At 36.3% G+C, this 24,893-nt stretch overlaps 1 protein-coding gene across 1 annotated transcript in view; it reads right to left on the bottom strand.

The window, feature by feature from the left end:
- Positions 1-9,070: 9,070 nt before the first annotated feature.
- LOC140136027 (neuronal acetylcholine receptor subunit alpha-6-like) overlaps positions 9,071-24,893 on the bottom strand; it is a 30,501-nt gene continuing 14,678 nt past the window's right edge. Inside the window, 6 exon segments of the mRNA XM_072157732.1 lie at positions 9,071-12,428; positions 17,562-17,799; positions 18,490-18,707; positions 18,709-19,273; positions 20,890-20,999; positions 22,209-22,253. Coding sequence (XP_072013833.1) covers positions 12,216-12,428; positions 17,562-17,799; positions 18,490-18,707; positions 18,709-19,273; positions 20,890-20,999; positions 22,209-22,253 — 1,389 coding nt within the window. The 3' untranslated portion in view covers positions 9,071-12,215.

The following is a 24,893-nucleotide window of genomic DNA, read 5'->3' as shown; positions in this document are numbered from 1 at the left end:
TGAAATGACCAAAATCAAAGGTCTATCGGAGCTCTAATTTGGTCAAATTTAGGGGATCTTGAGCTGCGAAATCCCGGTCTTTCCGGGGAAACATAGGCTCCGTTGGGACATTTGTGTTTTAAAAGTGCCCCTCTTCCGAAATTAACCCTGCATGAAAAACACTTTTAAAAACCTTACCCTCTACCTTTGTTTGTAAACATTTAAAAGTAGTAAACAAACAATTTTGATCGTACAAAATCGTAATTTTATACTACACTACCGTATCCTATACTAGTATAATTGCCATAAAATGTCTGTAAAATCGAGCCTTGTATTCCAAATGCTCGCAGATCTTCTTTCAACGTAAGCAATATGAGACTAGACTTCCAAGTATACTTGACAATAAATTGCTATGAATATTACTTAAGAAGACAGTTATAACACTATGGACCACAATGGCCTCATCCAATTGGCATAGTTCAATAACCTGAATTAAACAATCACAGTGCAAAATTTGACCTCAAGTTGCAGAGAATGAGTTTTTGTACCCAAATTTGTAAAGGTCATTCAATGAATGTGCAACTGTATTGGGGTTAAAGAACTGTGTCCTGATAGGTGCGCATGTTGTGGATCCTAGTGGTTGTACAGCAGCACGGTTACATGGCATGTCTCAGAGACAACGTAAACCATCTGCCTTTCAACATATGAAGAGCTTTGTTGCAAAACCCCTTACATCCACTTTTGACTTTTTGAGAAAAACAGCTTTTTTTAATTGTGCAAGTATTACTTGTTCGATTTGATTCAATTTGGGATTGGATAAAGTGTTGATGAATAGAAACTAAAAGAATAGGTTTGGGACAATTTTCAAGGCTTCCTATTTATTTTATTATTTATTTTATATCGCACCTTTTGTGGATGTAAGGGGTTTTGCAACAAAATAAATTTACCCCTTTTCTAGAAACCACTTTTGCAATCAAATTTGAGCCCATTTGCTTGCACTACATTATGTAACTTGACAAATGCTTTGAAAATCAAAAAGAAAAATTGAAATATCTCATTTACTTTTTTAATTATGAATTTTTAATTTAATTCGGGAAAATGGCATTTTTTGGGTATTTCCGAAGGTACACCTTTTGTTAATTAAAATGATTTTTTCAAACATAGTGACCCAAAAACAGTTCCTTTTGGTTTTAATAGGTAAAAGACATTCCAGGCTACCATTATACATCAAAAAATTTAAAACAAAACAATTCTATATTCATTTAAAGTTCAGATTTCCGGAAATTCCCTAAGATTTCCCAAACGGGAAATATGCGATTACTCCGGAAGGGAAGGTTGTATGAAGGTCAAACAACCACCAAAATGTGTATTTTCACCCACACTATAATATTATGCCAATAACTCAATTTGGCCAAAAGTGGATGCAAGGGGTTTTGAAACAAAGCTCTTCATATAGAGAGTTGCAATAGAGGATTGCTATGGGTAAACAAACACGATTGCATTCATGTTACGTGCGTTCATTAGACTAACTTGTCATTTCAATACCTACCTTTTGACAACAGAAAGAGCGATATCGAAATTGAATAACCATAAAGTTATTTATACTCCAGACGCTGGCGATATGAGATTGGTATCTCACCAATAAGATGAATTGTTTTTACTTATTCTTAAACTTACAGTCCAGTTCATTGGATATATTTTGTCTCTACGATAAACGATTTTAGGTTGGGTATTCTTGACAAATCAGCATGATCAGGAAATATGATCTGGTATGTCATGTTTACGGCAAGCATTTCATTTCGCTTATCATACATTGGTGACTTTGCAAAAGGTTAGCTACAATTTAAACGTGCAATCCGAATTCTTTCTTAAATTATAAAAAGCTTTCGTAAGAACCACTGAACCAATACTAGGCTTGTTTGTACTCATTTTAATGCATTTTTAATGCTAATTTCATATATGGTCATTACAATTTACGATTGTTTGTTTTTAAACTTTTAATGCCGAACAAAACAAAACTAAATGCAAGTAGTTGGTGTGGTTGAGGTATAAAACAATAATCACATTTTTATTCATTTTTTTAAACAATTGACTGCTCCAATCTTGATATATAGGAATTATACGAGAATACATTATTTTCAAACCATTCAAATACTTAATGATCAGCATGGAGTACTATTTTATACCAACAGATTGAAAATTAGACGTTTTTGTAATATTATTAGAGCAATTATTGGCAAAATGTTATTCCTACACCATGATACCAACTCTTTTTTTAAGTTTTGCTTGGTTTGCGTATTATGTTTCCGACGATACCATTCTTTTAGGGACACCCTATATGTTTTATACCAGGCACTTAAACCAATAAACTGTAAATCAATTGCTTCTTCGTGCAATACAGTCAATGTCGGGAACTCACCAACGGAATAAGGATACACAACTCTTTCTTCCAGCGGCTCAATTTCAGCTTCAGATATACAGGTAAAACGGGGTCATATTTTCAAATATCTAAAACAGACCAACAAGCATAATAGAGTACAGTAAGGTTTGAAAGTAATATTGGATGTAAGATTGAAAGAAAAGGGCAAAAGGGATGAAATCAAAACTCGACCGGCGGTTGATCACCGGTTCCGTCCGGTTTCTATTGTTATAAACAATGGAAACCGGACAATAAACAGGCACTGATCAATCGTGAATTTCAAATCACTGAGTCCGGTACTCTAACCAATGAGATGCACCGTTACCTCGTGCAATTTGGGTCATACCATGCAGGCAGTGACCAATGAGAGGACTTGTTATATTGTGTAAGTTCAAATCAAATGTACTGAACAATATGATAAATGTATACGGATGTCTTTAATATGTGACCTACCACACCAAGCTACACCGAATATTGCCGTGGCAATAACCGAGCCTAAGACAAAATATTGATTGCCAACCACCGATGGCGCTATTCTGAAATAAGAATCGGGACACACCTTGAGCATGGATGTTGAGGATAGCAAGGGGATATTATAAAAATATACTTCGTGCCAATGCCCGAATCTAACTATATTACAAACGATTAAAAAAAGGCAATTTGGACATGCTATCTTCGGTAGATAGCACAGTGTTTAAACAGTATATTTGGACATGCTATCTTCGGTAGATAGCATGTGTTTTAACAGTGCATTGGACATGCTATCTTCGGTAGATAGCACTGTGTTTTAATAGAATAAACACGATGAATTCTTGTCTAATAAAATTCAGTAAACCATTATGCACAACATTACATTATTACCATCCTCATTATTATTTTAAAGTAATGAAATTAACGTAAAAGAAAGCAACAAAAAATCCTAGTCTAAGTCTTTGGCATTGACATATGTGACGTGTCATGTCAAAAGCAGACACTTTTGGGCAGGTTATCAATAAGGTTTTTACATATCTTAAATATAGAGATATTTTGCTCCACAACGCTGTTTTCCCCAATGAAATAGGACGTCCATTCCTAAGCGAAGATATTTAGATCGTAAGTTATGGTATTATAAAATTGGAAATTGAGATATCGGCCTGAGAGTAGGATTTACCTTGAAACGTGTCTAAAAAATACAAGATGCCAGTTATATTCTGGTCTGAAACTATCAGGCAATATTTTTAACAAATATCACAAATTCACAACAAACCAAAATTGTGAAAAATTCACCCCGGGCAGATTTTTGGCTATTTCTCCATTTACGATCCTACCCAAAAGTGTCTGCTTTTGACATGACACGTCACATATCACTGTCACTCTTGTCAAAAAAATAACCTTCAAAAGGAGTCTTGCTCAATTCTAAATACGTCTGTTGGCACCAAAATTGCTCAATACATTGGGCTGTTCCAGAAATTAATGGCACCCCACCCCAAGAAGACATGTAAGTTTGTACCAGAAATTTTTGGGAATAACAAGACCAAAATGTTATCAAAAAAAATGGAATTCCAATTTTGACAATAAAATGATTAAAAAATTGGGAATTCCCAGTGTCCCTAAAGAAGACAGGCACATTTTTGCCAACATTTTTGGGAATTCCCAAGCCAAAAACAGGTGTCTTTTTCTTGGGAATTCTCATGTCTGCTTTAGGGTTGCGAAAATAATGATCATTTTTTTGGGAATTCCCAGAGCAAAAAAATGGTGAAAAATTTTGGGAATCCCATGTCTTCTTTAGGGGGTGCCTTTAATTTCTGGAATAGCCCATTACGTCAAACCATGCACAGACACCTTTAATCACTCATGAACATTAAGCTCCTAAATGTGGAGTTCAGGAACTGAAGACGCTCTTACCCCTATCAAGACTACCATAAGAACATCCGCTTTAGTAATCGCTTGAATGGTAAGTTACTGCGAATTATAAGGATCACAAGCTCAGTTTTATAGTTTAGTCGCTATCTTGAATGCTATAGATACTGCGAATCATAAGGATCACAAACTCAGTTTTATAGTTCAGTCGCTATCTTGAATGGTAAATTACTGTGAATCATAAGGATCACAAGCTCAGTTTTATCAGGTGGTGTATGACGTGCAGTCCCTAAATTCAGTAAATTTTCATCGTCAACCGTGTAATTGAATGGGATTATTTTGAAATTTTAAAACGCTTGAAATATCACAAACAAATAGGCCTATGTTGATAAATAATATAAATACAAGCCAAAACCGTTGGGGTTCGATAATGAACCCCACAAAACTAACCTGAGTATATGGAAAATGCCATACGGCCGGGCGGTTTCACGAGTTGCCGGCTCGATCATGTCATCCGCCGCCTGAGTTTTATAGTCAGTTTTAGTCGCTGTCAATGGGCGCTTAATCGCACACTGATCAAAATAAGCTAAAACAAGTGAATAGTATACTTCATTGCTCCAAAATGTGTATCAGGTCTATATACGGTATAGCAACAATACGAGGGCTTGTTTTTTGTTTTTGTTTTGTTTTGTTTTTTGGTGTTTTTTTTGGGTTTTTGGTTTGTTTGTTTGCTTGGTTGGTTTTTGGTGGGTTTTTTTAAGCGAGCGCAAGACAATTTCATCTATGGAGGTCTTGCCTGAATGGAATGCTGAACTGTGCAGGTGCTACTTAGACCGCCGCCGGATAATTCCAAATGATTGCAAAGTTTTCAAGTCACTCCAGAGGACAGTATTTCATTGCAGCATGTGAAGAAAAAATATTTTGTACATATGCATAAGACAAGACAGTTTTAAGATCGAATGGTGGATGGCACATTAAGAACAGGAACTGTTTAAGCTTCCCCTCAAAGTTTGCCTTTGTTTGATTAAATTTAATTTCATTGTTGAAAAAAAAATGACCATTATACTCGTGTAGCCACACTGCAAAAACAAGTGTTACTACATTAACATTATTTGAGCAACACTTTTTAAACATGTTAAACCGTTAATGTGTTAAAATATTAACATTTGTGTTAAAATATTAACAATTATGTGTTAAAATATTAACACTTTTACACTTTTATTAACACATTAACACTATGATTAAATGAGGATGTTCATTTTTAAATGCTTTAACACGTTAACACCACTTTCCAAAAACAAGTGTTAATATATTAAGTGTTACTTTTTAAACACGTTAAACCGTTAATGTGTTCAAATATTAACATTTGTGTTTATATTTTAACACACAATTGTTAATATTTTAACATAAATGTTAATATATTAACGGTTTAACATGTTTAAAAAGTGTTGCTCAAATAGTGTTAATCTATTAACACTTGTTTTTTTTTTTTGCAGGCAATGGAAAAACTACTCTACTGCCACAATTGTATAAACTGAAAATATTTGTATGCGGGCGGTATTACGTCGATGGGCATTTCGATGTGAAAATGTTTATATTCGTGTAATAAGAGGAAGTATGGTGTGTATGACGGGGTGGGGTATGTGGGGAATAGGTGTATAAGAGGTGTGGGTTAGCGGGTGTTGTGTGCAGTGGGTGGGGGGGGGGGTGGGGTGTGTGTGCAAAAGTACGATACACAAAAAGTATACGGTTCAAATACAAATAACTAAGCCACTTAATGTTGCATAAAATAATCCGGCTAAAAGTTTGTAACTTGTTTTACTATATAGAAACCATTGATCCAAAATATGTATACGATCAGGTCTATACCAAAACTTGTGAGATTTATTTTTTCATTGTTTTCTTATATCTTCAGCGATCATCAAAAATAAAAAGATTGAAATTTGCCTTCGTCTCATTAAACTTAATTTCACTATTGAAAACAATGACCATTATGCTCGTGTAGCCAGGAAATGGAAAAACTACACTACTGCCAAAATTGTATAAACTGAAAATATTTGTGTGCGGGTGGTATTACGTCGGTGGGCGTTTCGAAGCAAAAAATAATGTTTGTATTCGTGTTGTCACACTCGCAGGGTGGGGGTGGGTGTCTGTGTATGGTGGAATAAGGTATGTGGGGGATATGTATATAGGGGCAACGCACTGAAGGGTCTATTGTTCTATTGTGTCCGATTTGAGCGCTGACATATTGGAAAATGTTGCCAATCAATATTCATGATAGTGTACATTCAACGTCCAGTTATCGAAATTGGGTGATTTGTGTTTGGCAGGTGTATATCTGTCTGGGTGCTCTAATTACGTAACGCATCAAGGTTTGGGCATCATTGAATGGCTGCCTAGTGCTGTTATATGCTTAGATTCTATAATAATAATTATTATTTTCTTTATTCATTCATTTATTTTCCTTTCTCTGCACTCAAGTCAAGTTAGCTCAAGTTAGCTCAATCGATAAGGCGTTCGACTATGGTGCGAGAGGTTGCGGGTTCGAACCCTGGCGGTGCCTAGTATGCTCTCGTGGAAAAATTGAGTTAGCTTGAAATTCCCCTGGACAAGGAACTTACTGCTAATTTGTCTCGTTGTAACCCGTACGAAACTCGGGGAGCTGATCCTGGTTGCGAAGGTTATTTGTGGAATGTCTAGGGTGTGCGCTCTTGAAGCAGCAAAGTCCCTGAATTGTTGTTTAATGGTTTATGGAATGATGTGGGGCCGTAGTGGTCAGCGACAACCTGTAAAGTGTGCTGAGGCTTGTGGATCTACGTCTAGGCGTTGTGCCTGTGCGTAGCGCACTATAAATCACTGCGCTTTTTTTTTTTTTTTTTTTTTTTAATTCTTTCTTATGCACACACTTAATATCCCTGAGCAGTGGCGTAGATGTCTTTTTGGCATGGAGGGGATTTTGTTTTAAAGTACCCGGTACAGTGAAACTTATGGTACAAATGCGCACGAAACTTTAGCATAGGCCTATTGAAAATAAACTGGTGAAATATGGGACAAAAGTGGAATAAATTCGCGCGAAGTGCTAAAAATGGCATTTTGTGGCTAAAATGGCAAACTATGAGGTTAATTTCGACAGAAACCAATACACAGGCGTCAATATTGGGGGGGGGGGTGATTACATCGACCACCCCCCTGGCAAAATATTGGGGGGGTTTATCCCCCAACCCACCCAACCCCGATCTACGCCTATGTAATATAGAGCCCTGTGACTCCATCACTCTCCTTCTCCCTCTCCTTCTCCCCCTCTTCCTTTTTTTGTCTTCCTTCCCTCCCCTAAAATCTTGATCACCTCGACCCCTCCTTCACTACCTCAATTGGCCTTGGCTTTTAAAAATGGATATTCGTGATATTATGAAATTATTTGATTTTATTGAACAGGCCTATAACCATGATAACAACATATATAGCTGCGAAGTAGTTAATTATAGAAAGTGACACAGATAGACCTAATATACCTAGCAGCAATGACACGTTGTTACGGACAATCGATCAGCAACTCCATTGAATTTATTTAAATGAGGCGCCTAAATTAAGATAGGTGGTAAATAGTTCTATATCGACGGTAAAGTATGCTTTTGTGTTTATGCGATAACTCAAGCACACCCTTGGGTGTTATTATAACAAAAGGTACCTCTCATCCGTGTAGGCGCTTTCACGTGACTTTCATTTGATCACTTATTGACAGTAGCCTGCCTATAATAATAGCGTTAATGCGCTGTCAGGTCAGTGACCGATTTAATGGCGGAAGCCCTTTGTCCCGAACAAAATGTACCTCTCGATGAATAGCTTGGCGCAAACTCTAATTGGCACAAAGGAACAATATGCGTTACGTAATCTATTTCCTCTCCTTTCTATAGGCCTATCTAACCTCCTTGTAAAGGGGGTGTGATTGCGGGGGTGTCGTGCCAGTGTGTGCCGGTGTGCAAAAGTTCGATAGACAAAAATCATAAGAATCACAGTAACAAAGCCATTTATTTTTTAATGTATACTATTGATTATATATATATTATTTTTAGTACACACGCAATTTACACATTTTTTTACATGTTGCATAAAATAATCCGGCTGGAAGTTTTTGACTTGTTTTAATTAAATATAAAAACCCAAATATAAAGTCTCTGAACATTGGGATGCCGCTTAATGATAATTATTATTTTTTACTCTGCTCATCAAAAAGTTCAAAATTTTAGCAAAATTGTGCTAAATGAGAAGAAAATATTACTAGTAAATATGGGCGATTTCCCATTCCCCCATGTTACACGGGGCCTCATATAGTGTACCATAACTTTTGTTACTGTCAATGTCCTTATTTTACTCTTTCCCTAACACCTACATGTACAGTACTCTAACCCTAAACCTAATCCCTAACCATAACCTCTTACACTATGCGGTATTTAAGCGTTTATGGTTTTGTCTTGAGAGTGCAAGAATAAGATCTCGCACCACCACAAAGAAGTCCCACAGAGATATGTACGTACTAAATTTGACTTAGAAAAACTGCATGAAAATGCCACATTGATGTACTCATACACTTAAAAAATGTAAATCAAAATATTTTTTCATCATATCTGGCTATGAGCTCAGTAATTATTCATGAGCTAATTTGCATAAAATTTACATAATTAATTATTAAACTTGCTTTTCTAAAACCTTATAGTCCAAGCTTTCCAATGGTATGCCACTTATTGGTTTTTACCCAACCGATAACACTGCAACGCAGTAGTTATTAGGATACCTCCACACCACTCAAAAAGTATACCACTTTTCTGGGGTAGGGTTAAGGTCACTCAAGCATATCTAAATATTAAGTGGTGTGAAATCAAGGGCCTGTTTGGCTATTTAAACCAATGTTATACGTGTCAGTTATCATAGGACCTACATATAATTAAAATACATGTTTGACGTCATAAATCCCCTTTCAGTTTTGATTTCATTGGAAGTGATAAGGCACGTTATTATTTATAACAACACCGATTCATATCCTTCATATCCCTCTTATATCATTTATCAACAATGAAAGGTGAATGCACATCAAGATTAATTCATTTAACAACAAACGACCTGATACGTTTATTGTATTTGCACCAAGGAGAGAAATGAATCCACTTTATTTTGTGAGCTGAAATAATTGCTTAAATCTGAGTGAATACGATCTTTTGTGACTGAAGCCACTCCCAATTGATTTCATACGTAAAAATCCGCCGTAGAAGTAGTGATTAATTACCATAGCAATAGGTGAAAGCAATTTTTGAATGTATTGCCATGGACTAGACATACGATGTGACTTTGCAGCATCGCACCAATGATTAAGATATGCATAAAGACCTGGATCGTAATTTTCATACTGCAGTTACTGTTCGTTTTCCTATACACAATACACAGTGCGCTCTCACCATTGACGCGCGACCTTTACAAATAGTGTATGTTATAAGTATAGGCATTTGCCTAGTTAACTTCACTGTGTGAAAAATAACCGACCAATATTTAAAGTATTCTCCAAACTTCTAGCAAATATATATCTCTAACATGACCTAAAATTACAGCTAGGTTAGATGTTCAGAAATATTCGCACTTTGGTAAAATATGAGTGAGGGCAAGGCATAGCTAGCTCATAGGTAGCCAACTCCCCGTGTTAATTGAATGGAGATTTGACCGAAAGTATTGGTAACGGACTGCTCACTTCTGAAGGATGCCACAAAAAAAAAAAAAAAAAAAAAAAAAAAAAAAAAAAAAAAAAAACGGTACAAGCTACATTTAAAGTATTCTCTGAAATTCTAGAAAATATAGTTTTGTAACATGTCCTAAATGTTTACCTAATTTAGGTGTTTGGAAGTATTCGCACTTTTGTGTTTTAGGAAGGATATGTAAACGACAGATAACACCAAAAAATATGCAGAAATTATTTCCAAACCGTGTTAAGTCAACAATCATTATGTTGCTCATTTTCAAGAATGCTGGTTAACAATAAGCAGACCATTGTCTCATTTCGTGAACAAAGGCCCACATACCATTGTTACTTTGTGTTTCCTTTATAATCGGTTACCCAACTGCAACTATAATACCAGCTCATTGCGATGCCGCGCAGGTAAAACAGACACATGTGCACAACCAGAGAAGATCTGATTTAATCAGTTGAGCTGTTTCCAATGAGTGTTATCTTGGCTTAATAGCTTTTAATGGGGTTTAAGTCCTGCAAAGGTCGTGGTGAATTCTACTGTAGACATGACTGCATCATGTATGGAAATTTGACATTATGCAGAGTCCGTGTATGAGTCACTCGCACATGTACAATTAGTGTCTTTGAAAAGAGCTGTGTATTCAATCTATGATTGCACACGTGTGCAATCATATACAAACATGACAGGTGATGAGGGCAGCCTACTTATAGTGCAGGGCAATACATACAAAAATTGTTTTCACCTATATTATTATGGTAATTAATCCCGTTATATCATTATTTCTACGGCGAATAAAGATGTGATCTTTCCTAATTATTGTTCCCTAAAGCCTTTTTCTGTTCCTAAGCAAACAAGGTGAAATAAATCATCAATACAGATTTTAAAATAAAAGATATACCAACAAAAGACAACGAGCAAAATAATGTTACACCTTAGTGACAAACACAGCCTGTGATTTTCGGTTTTCCATTGTGATTTGCCGTTGAAAAGATTAGCTTATTTCTTCTCCCTCAATTTTTTAATGCTGATGGGCAGAAGAGCTATGTTTTTTAGATGAAATTCGCGACGGACAACAGAAATCGCCGGTAGCATTTTACACGTAAAACCCCCACCATACTTTTTTCATTACGTACGCGTCGGACAGTTTCACAAAGAATACAAGTATAGTTGCTTGTCAATAATTACACTTTCTCTTGTTACACTTTCACTACTCAGTGTCAGAAGTGGGTAAATACTATGTGTAATAGCTGCCGGATGCCTTGTGAATATTTGGCAATTTACACACAGTATATATTGTACACATCTACACATGCGGACATGCCAACTATTGCACTTACCCACTTCTGGCACTGAACAGTCGACTTGTTCTCTTGAAGAGACTGTGACAGTTTACCAAACTTTTTTCGCACAACTATATTTGATGTTACAACAGTAAAATGCTTATAGGTCCTAAAGGGGAATCTAACTGAAGATTTTATTGCATCATACATGTAGGTATACTGAGTTAAAATTAAATGTACGTTACAAAGAAAAAGGTTGTTCTGAATTTAAAGCATGCCCATATTTAGCCTCACACAATATTAAATCTTGATTTCCTTAGAGGGCTTCATTCTTAGTACAGAAATATCAAAACTGTGGACGTGCAAGTGTAACCATGTAAATATCCAATTCCATATGCGCTTAGTTTATCCTTCTGCCTTTGTAGTTCATTGAGCCACAATGAAAATCCCTGACATACAGGGCACGACATCATTAACATGGTGTATTTTTATTGATCTCAAGTCGTGATCACACGGTAGGACATAAGTCACTTATTACCGGTAATAAGTCACTTATTGCGGATAATAAGTGACTTATGTCCAATCGTGTGAACACGACTTCAGTTGTGAATGCTTAAGATTCAACTCGGAAAGTTCAACTTTCCTAGTGATTAGGTTATTCCAGAAACTAAATGTACCCCCCCCCCCAAAAAAAAGAAGACATATCATTTTCTACTTTGGAAATTCCCAAACCAGAATTTCATTGGCAAATGGGAATTTCCAGTTTTGGAGTATTCCCTTGAAAAATTGAGATTTCGCAGATAAAAAGATAAAATTTCAAGAACATTTTTGGGAAATCCCATGTCTCCTTTAGTCATTTGAAATGTATATGATACATTTTAGTGAATCCCATGTCTTCTTTACAGGGGGTGCAATTAATTTCTGGAATAACTCATTATGCGAATTCTATTACAAGTTTATAATTCAAGTCATGGTTGCATTTATATATTCATTGTACGTTAGCGATTCCAGGATGATGGGTTCTTCATACACAGGCGTGTTGTGCACTCCAGCTGGTTCCCAAAATAATGGCGCTGGAAGGATAATCGCCATACTACCAAATATGGCTATGAAGAGAAATATCCACAGGAGACACCGATCGATTACCAGACCGACGTATCGCCACTCTTCCTCAGACTGAAACATAAGCAAATAAGAACTGGATAAATACTTTTTGTTTATAAACCTAAGGCAATGGAGCCAACTTAGTTCGATCCTTTAATCGACCACCGATGCTTGTTCTATCCTTATTAGTTAATGGCTATAAGTCTTTTGTTAATGGTTAAGTGATTGAGTGCAATTTGAGAAAAATGGCAAAAACGCGTTTTTCATAGTTTTACGTGATAAATAATAAATTTCGGTGTTTTATATAGCGCCTGTTCCGGATCTAAGAGGGATCAAAGCGCTGTAATTTCGCTGCCATGGTGGATCATCACAATCAGATAGCATCAACTAGGCTGGTGATGAAGTAACTAGATTTCGAGTATACTGAGACTTTAAAAAGGTTTGCTAAGAAAAATTTGTCTAATTTTGTTGTTTTGCCATTTTCAAATACTGCTAATCTAAGAAGGCGATCAAGTCCATTATTGGACCTGGCCTCCTTTTCAGATTAATACAGGGTGAGTCAAAAAAAGTACAATAGAGAAAAGAATCCATTTTTATTTAAGAACCAATTTGAACCGTTTAGGTTTTAAAACATTTTATAAATGATATATCCATTAGTGACCTTGTGTGAAAAAACCAAGGAATTAGCATTTACCGTTTTGTTTTTATGACACATTTTATATCGATACCCAATTTTAATATTTGTCCAAAAAACATCTAAAATTTGAATGTCAGCCCACTCTGTGTAAGGTAGATTTGGAACAACTGCTATTTTCTTAACCTCATTGGGATTGAAATAAAATGGAGCACCCAAATTGTTATTTTCCTTGGTCTTGTTTAAGGAAAAGAAACAATTTTGTTGTTATTTTCATTTTACCTTTACTTTAAAGATGTTTATTCTCTATCAAAAACATACACATTTGTAGGCGGATTTTTTCAAATGTCGAAATGAAATGCGCTCAAATTGAAGTGGAGTGACTTAGAAAATATCCAGTAGGGGGGGCCTAAGTTGGACATATTGGGATTTAAAAAAACTGGAGTTGAAGTTGAGTGAGGTATGAAAGACTTAAAGTAATGTTAGAAAGTTTGTTTGAACAGAAAAAAGAAATTGAAATAACGCAAAAATCAATCTTATTTAAGTTAAAGTCAGTTTCAGAGCTGGTGCCTTTATCGTGCATTGTGTGCTCTCATTCAAAATACATGGTACCTCGTGGACAAATAATTGGGTATCGTAGCAAAAGGACTCATAAAAATTAAACGGTAGATGTGATTGACTCCATTTTTCACAACGGGTGCGTATTAAGTGTGGCATTTATAGAAACTATCAATAATTGGAAAGTTCAACGTGGTTCTTACATAAATATCGATTCTTTGCTCTATTGCACTTTTTTTTGTCTCACCCTGTACAATGAGTTGAACATAAAACCATCTTAGTTTTAAATTATCTATAAATAAAATGTTTTTTTTTATTAAACATACTTTTTTTTTTTTTTTTTAAAGAAGGAGGTCACTATAATACCACCTTTATTTTAAAATATTAAAAGTTTCGATGCAAGAATTGAGGTGGTTATGTCCATGTAGTTTCAATCCAAGAAGGTGACTAAATGTCCACGTGTGTGGACTTGACCCCTCAGGTTGTACCTCTCAGTACTTTTGCACATGGTTTATCACATCATATCACTATAAAACCAACTCATTATTCATGATTTTGTCACCTAACCCCCATTTTAGATCCCGGGTCCTCAATGATGATAAATATTGCATAATAATGTATTGTTCAATGCATTTTTACCGTTAATTCTGACAAATTAGTCATTATTTTTAACAAGCATCGAATTAGGAGCATCGCTGATCGATTCCAAGATCGTACACATCTGGCTGTCATGCCTAACACAAAATGTCATAACAGCAACAAACAAATCTTGCATTGATAAATCAGCCAATAAACGTGGAGAATATTGAAGTGATAACAAACTAGGTTTGTCTAGAAAAGACTGTGATTATTACAATTAAAAATGGCTAATAGAGTTCGAGATGGCTAGAAACCTAGAAAACTGATCAGTTAACAAAATGAAACTATTCCCTCAAGAATTACAAACAAGAGTAGAGCGAATACAAACAAGTACTGAAACTAGGTCGTTGTTCTAGATATAAAACCTTACGGGCCGGTTTCTCGAAGCATGGCTTGTGATCAGGCTTCCAAAGCCATCAGGCTTAAGCCCAATTAGTCATAGTGCTTACAATTTAGCCTCAATTTCACAGCCTGCTGGCTTAGGAAGCCTGATCACTAGCCAAGTTTGTTCAAGAAATCGGACCCCAGCAGACACAAAACGTTTTCGACATCATTCGCAAAAGGTAATAAAAGGTTGTCAGAAAACGTTTAAATGTCGGGTTTTATAAAGGGTACATAAAAGGTATAAAACGTTTTCATAACATTAAATAACATTTGTTGGTAATTTACTGCACAGCAAACACAAATGTTTTACAGAAAACATTTAAATGTCGGGTTATATAAAGGGTATAAAACGTTTTAATAACATTCCAAAAACATTTCTGAAAACTTGGTACAAATCATTCTAAACAGAATGTTATTTTGGGGTTGAAAAAATATTTTGCAAAACATATTTGCCCAAAATATTTACAAAAACGTTTTTAAAATGTTTTCACGACCTTTATATAACCCGACGTTTAAATGTTATTAAAATGTTTTGTAAATAACATTTTAAGAACATTTCTGTGTTTCTGGGGGCAAATATTTTAACATAATGTTATTTTTAAAAGTGTTGACAAAATATTTGGCCAAAAATGTTTGCAAAAATAGTTTACAATGACATTTCGAAAACATTTTAAAAATATTGTTGTAGTGTGTTTTCATACAAAACGTTTTAAAACGATTTCATGACCTTTATAATATTATAACCCGACATTTTAATCTTATTAAAACGTTTTTACCTAAACCAAAACCCAGAATATAACTTATTTAAAACGTTTTAAAAACGTTTTTGTGTTTGCTGGGACCTTACTGTTTTTCCAGTGTGGTGGTTAACAAGTATTTTGTTGCGCGACATTTATTTGTTTGTTTGTTTGTTTGTTTGTTTGTTTGTTTGTTTGTTTATTTATTTATTTATTTATTTATTTATTTATTTATAATCATTAGTTATGTGAAAAAATATATAAAATTATGAATGATTTTTGATGTTATAAAGAAATTTAAAGCAACATTTCAGTAATATTGTTTCGATAGAAGTATCACTTTTGGAGTTCATTGTGCTTAAAATCAGATTTGGAATTGACACCCTTTTTATTTTATATTTTTTATAAGTACGTTGTCACTATGCCACGATAATTGCTTAAGTCATTTTTTGTAATTTTAAGAAAAAGTGCACAAATGGTTCAAGCATCCATTCAAGGGTAGACAAGGTAGTGTTGGTCGAAGCAACCTAAAAATCGATTTTCATTATCTAGTTCAATATATATATTATTGAAAATTAACACCTTAATGTTTTGCAAAAGTCCATTCTGCAAATCGTATACTTTGCAAAGTTGCTTAATTTATTGTTGTTAATGAGTTATGTTCGTTTTACAAAAGTGTAAAATTTTTTTAGTCCAATTTTTTTTATCAATTCCATCACATAAAATAAAAACCAATTAGTCACGGTGTTTGTTTTATTGTCTTATTTATATAACTCATTTAAAGATCCCGGTCAACGTGGTCATTCGTGTGGAATATAATTTCAATGCCCTAATGGAAATGAAGGAGTTGAATTAGTTGAGGAAATTATGCTTTACGTCTTAAGAAAGTGTATTTTTGAAATCACCATACACGAGAGTTGTTGTAAATTAAATCACACGCGTTACACATTGCAAGCGGTACTCATTACATGCATGCTAATCATCTGTTCCCGTTCGGATTCAGTAACACTTCATGAAAATAATTACAAGCACTGAAAAAAATCACTGAGATCTAAATGAGCACTGAAATGAGTATAGCACTGAAATATTTCTGCTTCAAAAAATGCTTTAATGGTGTTTCAGTTATCATTTTCGGTGGGATAAGTGAGTTTCAGTGTGATAACTGGAATTTCCTCGGACACTTATCGCACTGAAACCTACTAATTCCACTGAAATTATTAAATTTTCAGTAGCGTCAGTAATCATTTCAGTGTTACTCATTTCAGTGTTGTTTTGTTGTTACTCATTTTCATATTGTTTCAGAAACTGATAAGTTCAAATTCCATGTGTTTCGCCTCAAAAACGTATCATTTTTGAAATTTTAAGGCAAGTAAAAAATGTTATATTTTTGACATTATGCTCATTTCCCTTGATTATGTCACATTTTAACTGCTCAGTGACAGACGTGGATAAGTGCAATAGCTACCATATTATGTAGATGAGTACAATAAACAGTGTATAAAATTGCCAAATGTATAGGAATGCCAGTGGCCTGATGTGACTTTGCAGGAACCCAGGCAAACATTTAGGCATGAGTCATGCCCATGAACATGCCGAGATCATGCCATGAACATGCCAAGAACATGCCCTATTTTCGCTGGCAACGGGCATGAATTTTCATGAATTTGGGAAATTTTGATGGGTTGTTCATGCTCACACATGAATATTCATGCCCTTGCATGCTTTTATTTTGTCATGCGTTTAGTCAGAGCCTTGGCATGTTCAGGGCATGTTCATGGGTAACTCATGGGCATGAATCGTGGTCAATGTCAAATTCTCTCTACTTCCATGCCCATAAATTCCTTATTCATGGGTAACTCATGGCATGAATCATGGTCAATGTCAAATTTTCTCTACTTCCATGCCCATTAATTCTTTATTCAAGGGCGTCAATTACAATTTTACAGAGTTCAAAAATAACTATGAATCCTTGGCAGAGGATTTTCATGCCATATATAAAACAAAAGAATACCATGTTCATGGCATGAACATATGCTAATTGTTATGAATTCCCGTCGTAAAAGCCTATCCCACAATATGGCATGATTTGCATAGCAACCAGTAGCGAATTTTGGGAATACCCATGGTTTTTTTTTGCCTGGGAAAGCCTGAAAAAGTGCGCGAATTTGGGCAATAAAGCCTAAAAACGGACTGCAAATGTTCAAATGGCAGCTATTGTACTACCCACTCAAGCAGTCGATATGTCCAACCTACCTGGTCAACTATATCGTCCATTCTCAGATTTTCTTCAATAAAATTCAGCCCATGCAGGAGCTCACGCCATTCTCTTTTGATTGGTTTCTTCCTTCTAGAATCGTAGGCGAGTAAGCTTTCATCCATTTCAGAGTCTCTGCCTTCGATTTCTTCCATTAAGGAAGGTGGCATGCCACCCATGCTGTCATCAAGTTGTTTGTATAGGCGATTGTTTTGGACAGACGATTTTATTGGATAACTGTAAAGAAAGAAATGCATTACCAAATAATTGCTGCCATTCTTATGTTTCCGTAAGTCGATCTTATTAGGGGACTTCTGATAGCCACAATTCACTCTTGGAAAAAACCATACAACTTAGAACTTCCCCCTAAGGAAACAAGGGTTCTTCATATGTTCTAAAGACCATTTGAAGACAAACATTTAAAGGTTCACCCGAGGACAGCCAACGAAACCTTTTAGAACCTTTTTTTAAGCGTATTGTATATAACGTCATTTTTGAACATTTAGGTAAAAATAATAAAAAACAACTTTAATTCAAAATGAAACTTTATTTCTGTAACGAAACAGAATTCTCGTTATGGCATGCATAAAAGGTTCAATTTTTACAACGCTTTTATTTGTGCTATAAAGATTTAAAAAATATCATCATAATTATTGAACGGGATTTCGGCTCTGTCACCATTTTGTTTGTCGAGTCCCACTCGCAGTAAACGTGATGACCCATGTTGCAAACCCAATTCGAAAAAAAGCCCACTTTCTTCTGTAAAAAATATTGAAAATCATCCCTTTTTCGAGGGTTCACAAAAGGTCCGTTTTTCTCTATAAACGTTAAAATCAACCTTTTAAAGGAAAAATTCACAAAAGATCCACTTTTTACCCAAAGAAATATCTTGGCTACGAGCCTGGTTATGATCTATTGGTTCCTTACCTGTTGTATGTATGGTTAGTGCGCATTGATTTCTCCATCTTTTTCTTCATCTTTTTCTCTTTCTTCTCCTTGAGAACTTCCGGTCTTTCCATCATCAGTAACCATGGCAACTGTTCCAAAAACACTCGCCTCACCCAAGGTGACATAACGTGTGTGTAGACTGTTCTGAAATGCCAGTTGATGGTGACAACGGTTGCCACAATGGACAGAGAACACTCGCATTCCCATCGTGAACAACATGTATTGTCCAATTAGGGGTATCGTCTTTGACGTTGGCGGAATTAGATCCGGTATAAGCAGTAAGAACACAATTAAAGCAAGGAGGACTGAGATGGACAATGTAATCTTTTCCTGAGCATCGGATGGTAGGTAGAAGACTAAGACCGTCATAAGTGAAATCAGTACGCATGGGATTACCAGAGTAATGACGTAAAACAACGGGTTTCTATGCAAAACAAAATAATACGTCACGTCAATGTACGTTTCCGCACAACAAGGGTACTTGATCGTGTGACGTTCCACGGGCGTCTCGACCATTTCCCACTCTCCGTTTTCACGATAATTTTCACGTTCAACTTTGTCGCTTAGAGGTTGTAAGTCGACCAAGCTACCATCGTATGTCCATGTGCCGAATTTCATACGACATTGCTGTTCGTCGAATGGGAAGTATGAGATATCGATACTGCAGGAGCTGCGGAAGATGGCGGGAGGATTCCATGCCACGGTGCCGTCAAATCGTATGTTAGCACTGTTTGTTACGTCAACTGCATAGTTGCCTTCAGCTCTGAAATGGAAAGAATTTGAAGCAGAATATAGTTATAATAAAGAATGTTGTGCATGATGTGTATTAACTAAAACTTCAATAATCTTCTTCAGGTGTCTTACTTGTGTTTCAGTTTCGGTATCCCTTAGTTTCTTCAACACTTCACTTGTCCGGCACGGTAAACCATAACCATAACCCCAACGCTAACCCCAACTCTAACGCCATTGCCCTAACATAACCGTTTTAAAAGTTCTAAGTTATCTGGTCTTTGTTGTTGATTGGCTACCATAAATTCAAATGTTGTACCGCGGTACCGTATAAGTTCTCTTAGATCAGTATATAATAGCTAGAGCAGATATTATTTGGTGTACTCTTCTAGCTATTATATGTATTTTAGAGTTAGTGCTCGTACCAAACTGAAGGATCTGGGAAAAACATTCCCAGTTGTTAAAGAATTTGAGATGTAATATAATGTGCACAAGGAGAGTACATTGTATATGTAGAAACAAAAGCATCTAAAACAGATCCAGAACACAAGCACATGCATAGATTATCCACACACTGGGCAAAAGTATTCGACAAACTGTAAGTGCAACATCCATCCAATATCCTGTCGAATTACCCGGGTCGAATTCACATTACCATAATCATGATGATACATACTATACAATGTACTTGCATGGACATTAAAATTAGATTTATCAATGTAAAGGAAGGTGTCCACTGTGGTGACATGCCGGTATCCCTGTGACGGAAGGACAGAAATCCGTACAGAGAGGAAGAAACTCCATTCCACCAAATGTCCAGGTGAGTTAAGAATGATAGCTAAATGGTTTAATTGGTCATTCTGCAATGTGTCTGGGACAGGTAAATGGTGGTGGGAGAATTAGTAATTCACAGATGTATCGGGTGGAAGAAATCAACAGCCGTAGAAGACAAAGGTCCCTCAAGGTCTGGGGAAGTTAGAAGAAAGAAAGGTACGTGGCTACCCCATAAGGCACCAGATGACCTTGAATCAAATATATTGGTTTGTGTGTTAATAACGTGTTTAAATGGCATTTCTGGAATAACCAGGTGACCTTATTAATGCAATTAAAATTCCCGAGTCTCCCATCTCTTGCAAGACGTTGGCCATCTTTAACTGTTATTTCTCCCGTGCAAACTTAACTCATAACCAATTCTCTAATACGTTGCAGAAACCAATTATACCACTTGTCGACCATAAGGGGATCTGAATATTTTATTTCATCCTCTTTGCGTTCAAACGGATGTCCTTCCGCCATTGTGAAACTCGCATGAAGAAACCGTATAGCTGACAACATGCCTTTCAATTCATCTGATCATGCAAATAACATTACCATCTCTGGTACGTAATGTAAAATCAACAGGCTTTTGGATGAATGTTCAAGTTTCAGTTGGTCAAATTCATCTTTTTCAGCGATGTTGCAAATACTTTGTCAAGCCTTAGAATACGTAGCAACATTGTCCTTTAACTTTAGAACAGGGTGCGCGTATAATGTACTGCCTACTCCTTGAGCGCATTATATCGATGATATCTTATTTGTGGAGTAGCTTGGCTAAGGAGAACAACAAAATAAGGCGTCTGTCATAGGTATGAAAAGTTGATGGATTCTTACGTATTGTAAAGAACGATATCAGGAACCCATAGTTGATCAATAGGTATTTGCATTACTTCGATGCCCTCAAAGTCTTTCGGATCCCACACCAGCTTGTAATCTTTCCATTTCTGAAGTGAAATTAACAAAATTATAAACAAACTCATTAAGCATCAGTTGTAAATTAATTATATTATATTATTAAATACTTTCACAAAACTTTAAAATGATATCGTCGCAAGCCTTTCCTTTCATATCAATTGCGAATTGCTGAGTACGTATATTTGGTATATCGTTGGTACTTTCATCAGGTTCTCACCAAAATCGGTTTCAAGCTAGGATATCAACAAGTACTGTACAAAATAGCAAACTTCAGAAAAGGGCAGCCCACCGTTGAGCTATGCGAACATCAAAGTTCAGTGATATTTGTGACTATATTTAGGTTTCATAAAGAAAGCGCCATTCTACTCTTCGCAGGGACAATGGGTCAAGCTTTTATTTAAGGGATGGGGTATGAACGTTTGGACAGTATTTATTGTAGGACATTAGAGCACATCAGACATATCGAATTGCATTCTGAATACGAAGAATGTCCTTCTGATATCAAATAATTTTGATTTTTGAAATTCGCCATGTAATACACATTTTATGGCAAATCATTAAAAATTGATATTTTTGACATTTAACAGTACTCGAAATAAACTTTATAAATCTGATGATTTATACTGGAGGTGTATGCATGTGGTGTGAAAAGCCGACGATCAATTGAAAATTTTGACCTTTCGTATTAAAGATATGGATTTTTTTCCCAAAACACCAAAAAAAATTAGGTCTTTTTGGGGAAAAAAATCCATATCTTCAATATGAAAGGTCAAAATTTTTAATTGATCGTCGGCTTTTCCTCCCAGCTACATACACTTTAAGAATATATCATTAGCTTTATAAAATTTACTTCGAGGACTGTTATATATCAAAAATGTGAAAAATATCAAATTTCAATAATTTGTCATAAAATTTGTATTATATCGTGAATTTCAAAAATGAAAATTATTTTATATCAGAAAGACATTCTGCGTATTCAGAATGCAATTCGATACGTCTGGTGTGCTCTCATGTCCCACAAAAAATACTGTCGAAGCGCTTAAAACGCTCATTCCAGATCCCTTAAAAAGCCAGTGAAAAGTTTAAACTTCTTTTTGCTATCCACAGATATAATAAAGCTACATCTACTTTCTTGTATACATTTAATGCATTCTTATTGACCCAATTCCAAAAGTTACTAAGAGATTATAAAATATTTTTAATGGAATATGGTTTTTTTTCTGTATATATAAACTAACCTGTTTTAGCCACACACTCGTAATCATGATCTGGTTCTTCTCATCCTGTGAAGTAATAAAGAATAAAAAGCTGAAATCATATTTTATTAATTGGCAAAGCAATATTATCACCGCGATATAAGTGCGTTAGTGTCATAGAACAGACGGGGAAGTCCTCTTCTGCTTTATGCACTAGCACGCTCGCCACAGGATCGTGAGTTCGAGGCTCGGCAGGACAAAGTGACTCGAATGGCGCAGGATACTTCGATGAATATTTATACGCCTATGGCTGGGCGGTTTGTGACAAAATGGTGGCAGCGGTGGGATCCTGGTATTTCTTAACACCAGGAGGACCCATCCATTGGAAAGTGTAAAAAATGCCTGATCGAGTATGCCTTGTATCAAGGCCGACCAAACCTGAAGGCGCATGGACGTGCTTTAGGAAGAGGAGGGGAAGTATTGTCACCGAAGTATAAGTGTGTTAGTGTCATAGACCATACGGGGAAGTCTTATTTTGGTCTACGCATAGTGCGCTCGCCTTTTCACCATAGGATCGTGAATGGGTTTGATTCTCGGCAGAACCAAGTAACTCGAATATAGCGTAGGATACTTTGATGAATTTACGCCTAATGGTTGGTCGGTTTGTGACAGGTGGGATCCTGGTGTTTCATAACACTAGGTGGACCTATCCATTGGAAAAATGCCTAAGTGACCGAGTGTGCCTTGTATCAAGGACGACCAGACCTTAAGGCGCGATGAGGTACCTTAGAGGAGGATAGGGAGCATTTTCACAGAGGTATAAGTGCGTTAGTGTCATAGATCATCAGAACCAAGTGACTTGAATATAGCGTAGGATACTTCAATGAATTTACACCTAATGGCTGGTCGGTTTGTGACAAAATGGTGGCAGCGGTGGGATCCTGGTGTTTCATAACACTAGGTGGACATATCCATTGGAAAAATGCCTAAGTGACCGAGTGTGCCTTGTATCAAGGACGACCAGACCTTAAGGCGCGATGAGGTACCTTAGAGGATCAGGAGGATAGGGAGCATTTTTACAGAGGTATAAGTGCGAAGGTGTCATAGATCATAGATCGGCAGAACCAAGTGACTTGAATATAGCGTAGGATACTTCGATGAATTTACACCTAATGGCTAGTCGGTTTGTGACAAAATGGTGGCAGCGGTGGGATCCTGGTGTTTCATAACACTAGGTGGACATATCCATTGGAAAAATGCCTAAGTGACCGAGTGTGCCTTGTATCAAGGACGACCAGACCTTAAGGCGCGATGAGGTACCTTAGAGGAGGATGGGGAGCATTTTTACAGAGGTATAAGTGCGTTAGTGTCATAGATCAGACGGGGAAGTCAGGGGCGTAACCAGCTTTCTTGGTGGGGGTGGGTAACAATTCCAGGTGAATCATTTTGACCCAGTGTTATCGGCTGGCTACGCTATTGCTTAGTTCCCAAATTGTTTGTACGAGTGGAATATTTATGAACCAGATATGGATTTAATGCAGATGACATTGTTTAGTCCAGCTTTCCAGGAAGTGACCGCATGAGCTTTTTGGGCTAAAACGTTGGTGAAATTTGACCGATTTGTTAAGGAGTTCCTAGCGTAATGAACTGAAATCAGTGACCAATTAGCTGGATTGTTTATTGTTGCTTTGGAAAGAACGGTCTATTTCATTGGTCATAACAAATCGCTTTTTGCTAGCGCTTGAGGTGTTATCCAGAAGGGATTAAGAGAAAGACAAACGCTTCATTAAATATACAGTTTCATGTTGAACACCGTTTTAATTAATCGTGTTAATTAATACATTACATGTGTGATCAAGTCATGTAGGGCTTCCAACTGTTATTAATTAACTTATAAAAGCAATTTATGATGGTGGTATAATATATCACACTTCAAGTTATTCACGATAGGCCTGCAATTTTTTTATATTTAATACTGTTGACAATTTCTTACTTTACCTTTTACATAATCTATGAAACGTAGTGTACTATTTTCAACATGTACGTTATATGTTAATCATGACAAAAAATACACAGAGTCAATAGCAATAAGCGATGTGACATTATGACACCCATTAATCAATTCAAAATATCGACATCGTGACTTTGAAACCGTGATTACAGGGACAATGACAGTCAGGGATATAATAATACAATATAATGACGTGGAGGAGGGGCACCACATGCAGGTCCGGCAAGGTCCGTAGAGCTGGCAAAGTAATTGCTTGCGGGCAACTCAACCCAAACCTCCACGTGGTGTCGGATGGATAACGCTAACTTGGGCTCTCGGGGGGGACAGGCTTGGATGCGAGGAAGTCAAGCTAGCGTAGGATCATACAAAGTAATTTGACCACGTTTTAGCCCTTCCTCGGCTGACTCAGCCTGGTGTGGCTCTGAAGAGACACCGTTTGGTTTTTACCACGCAGACAGAGGAACAATCTGGATTTTAGTGTACGAGCAGATACTCAGGAGATATCAACGAGCTAGGCATGAAGAGGATAGAAATAAATATGATGCAGTGAAGCAGAAAACTACGTATTGTGACTGAATGGAATTATACAGGTGCAACTTGACAAAGGAGTGAGTACTGGCGCAAATAACCTCAGTAGTTGAAAGCGCCATACAAATCAACCAAAAAAAAAAAAAAAAAAAAGCACCACATGCAAAAGGTAAATCGGGACGTTCCAC

This window comes from Amphiura filiformis, chromosome 16 (assembly GCF_039555335.1).
Source record: "Amphiura filiformis chromosome 16, Afil_fr2py, whole genome shotgun sequence".
In the NCBI taxonomy this organism is placed as follows: Eukaryota; Metazoa; Echinodermata; class Ophiuroidea; order Amphilepidida; family Amphiuridae; genus Amphiura; species Amphiura filiformis.
The sequence above is the reverse complement of the archived record's forward strand: the minus strand, read 5'-3'. Positions and strand labels throughout refer to the sequence as shown.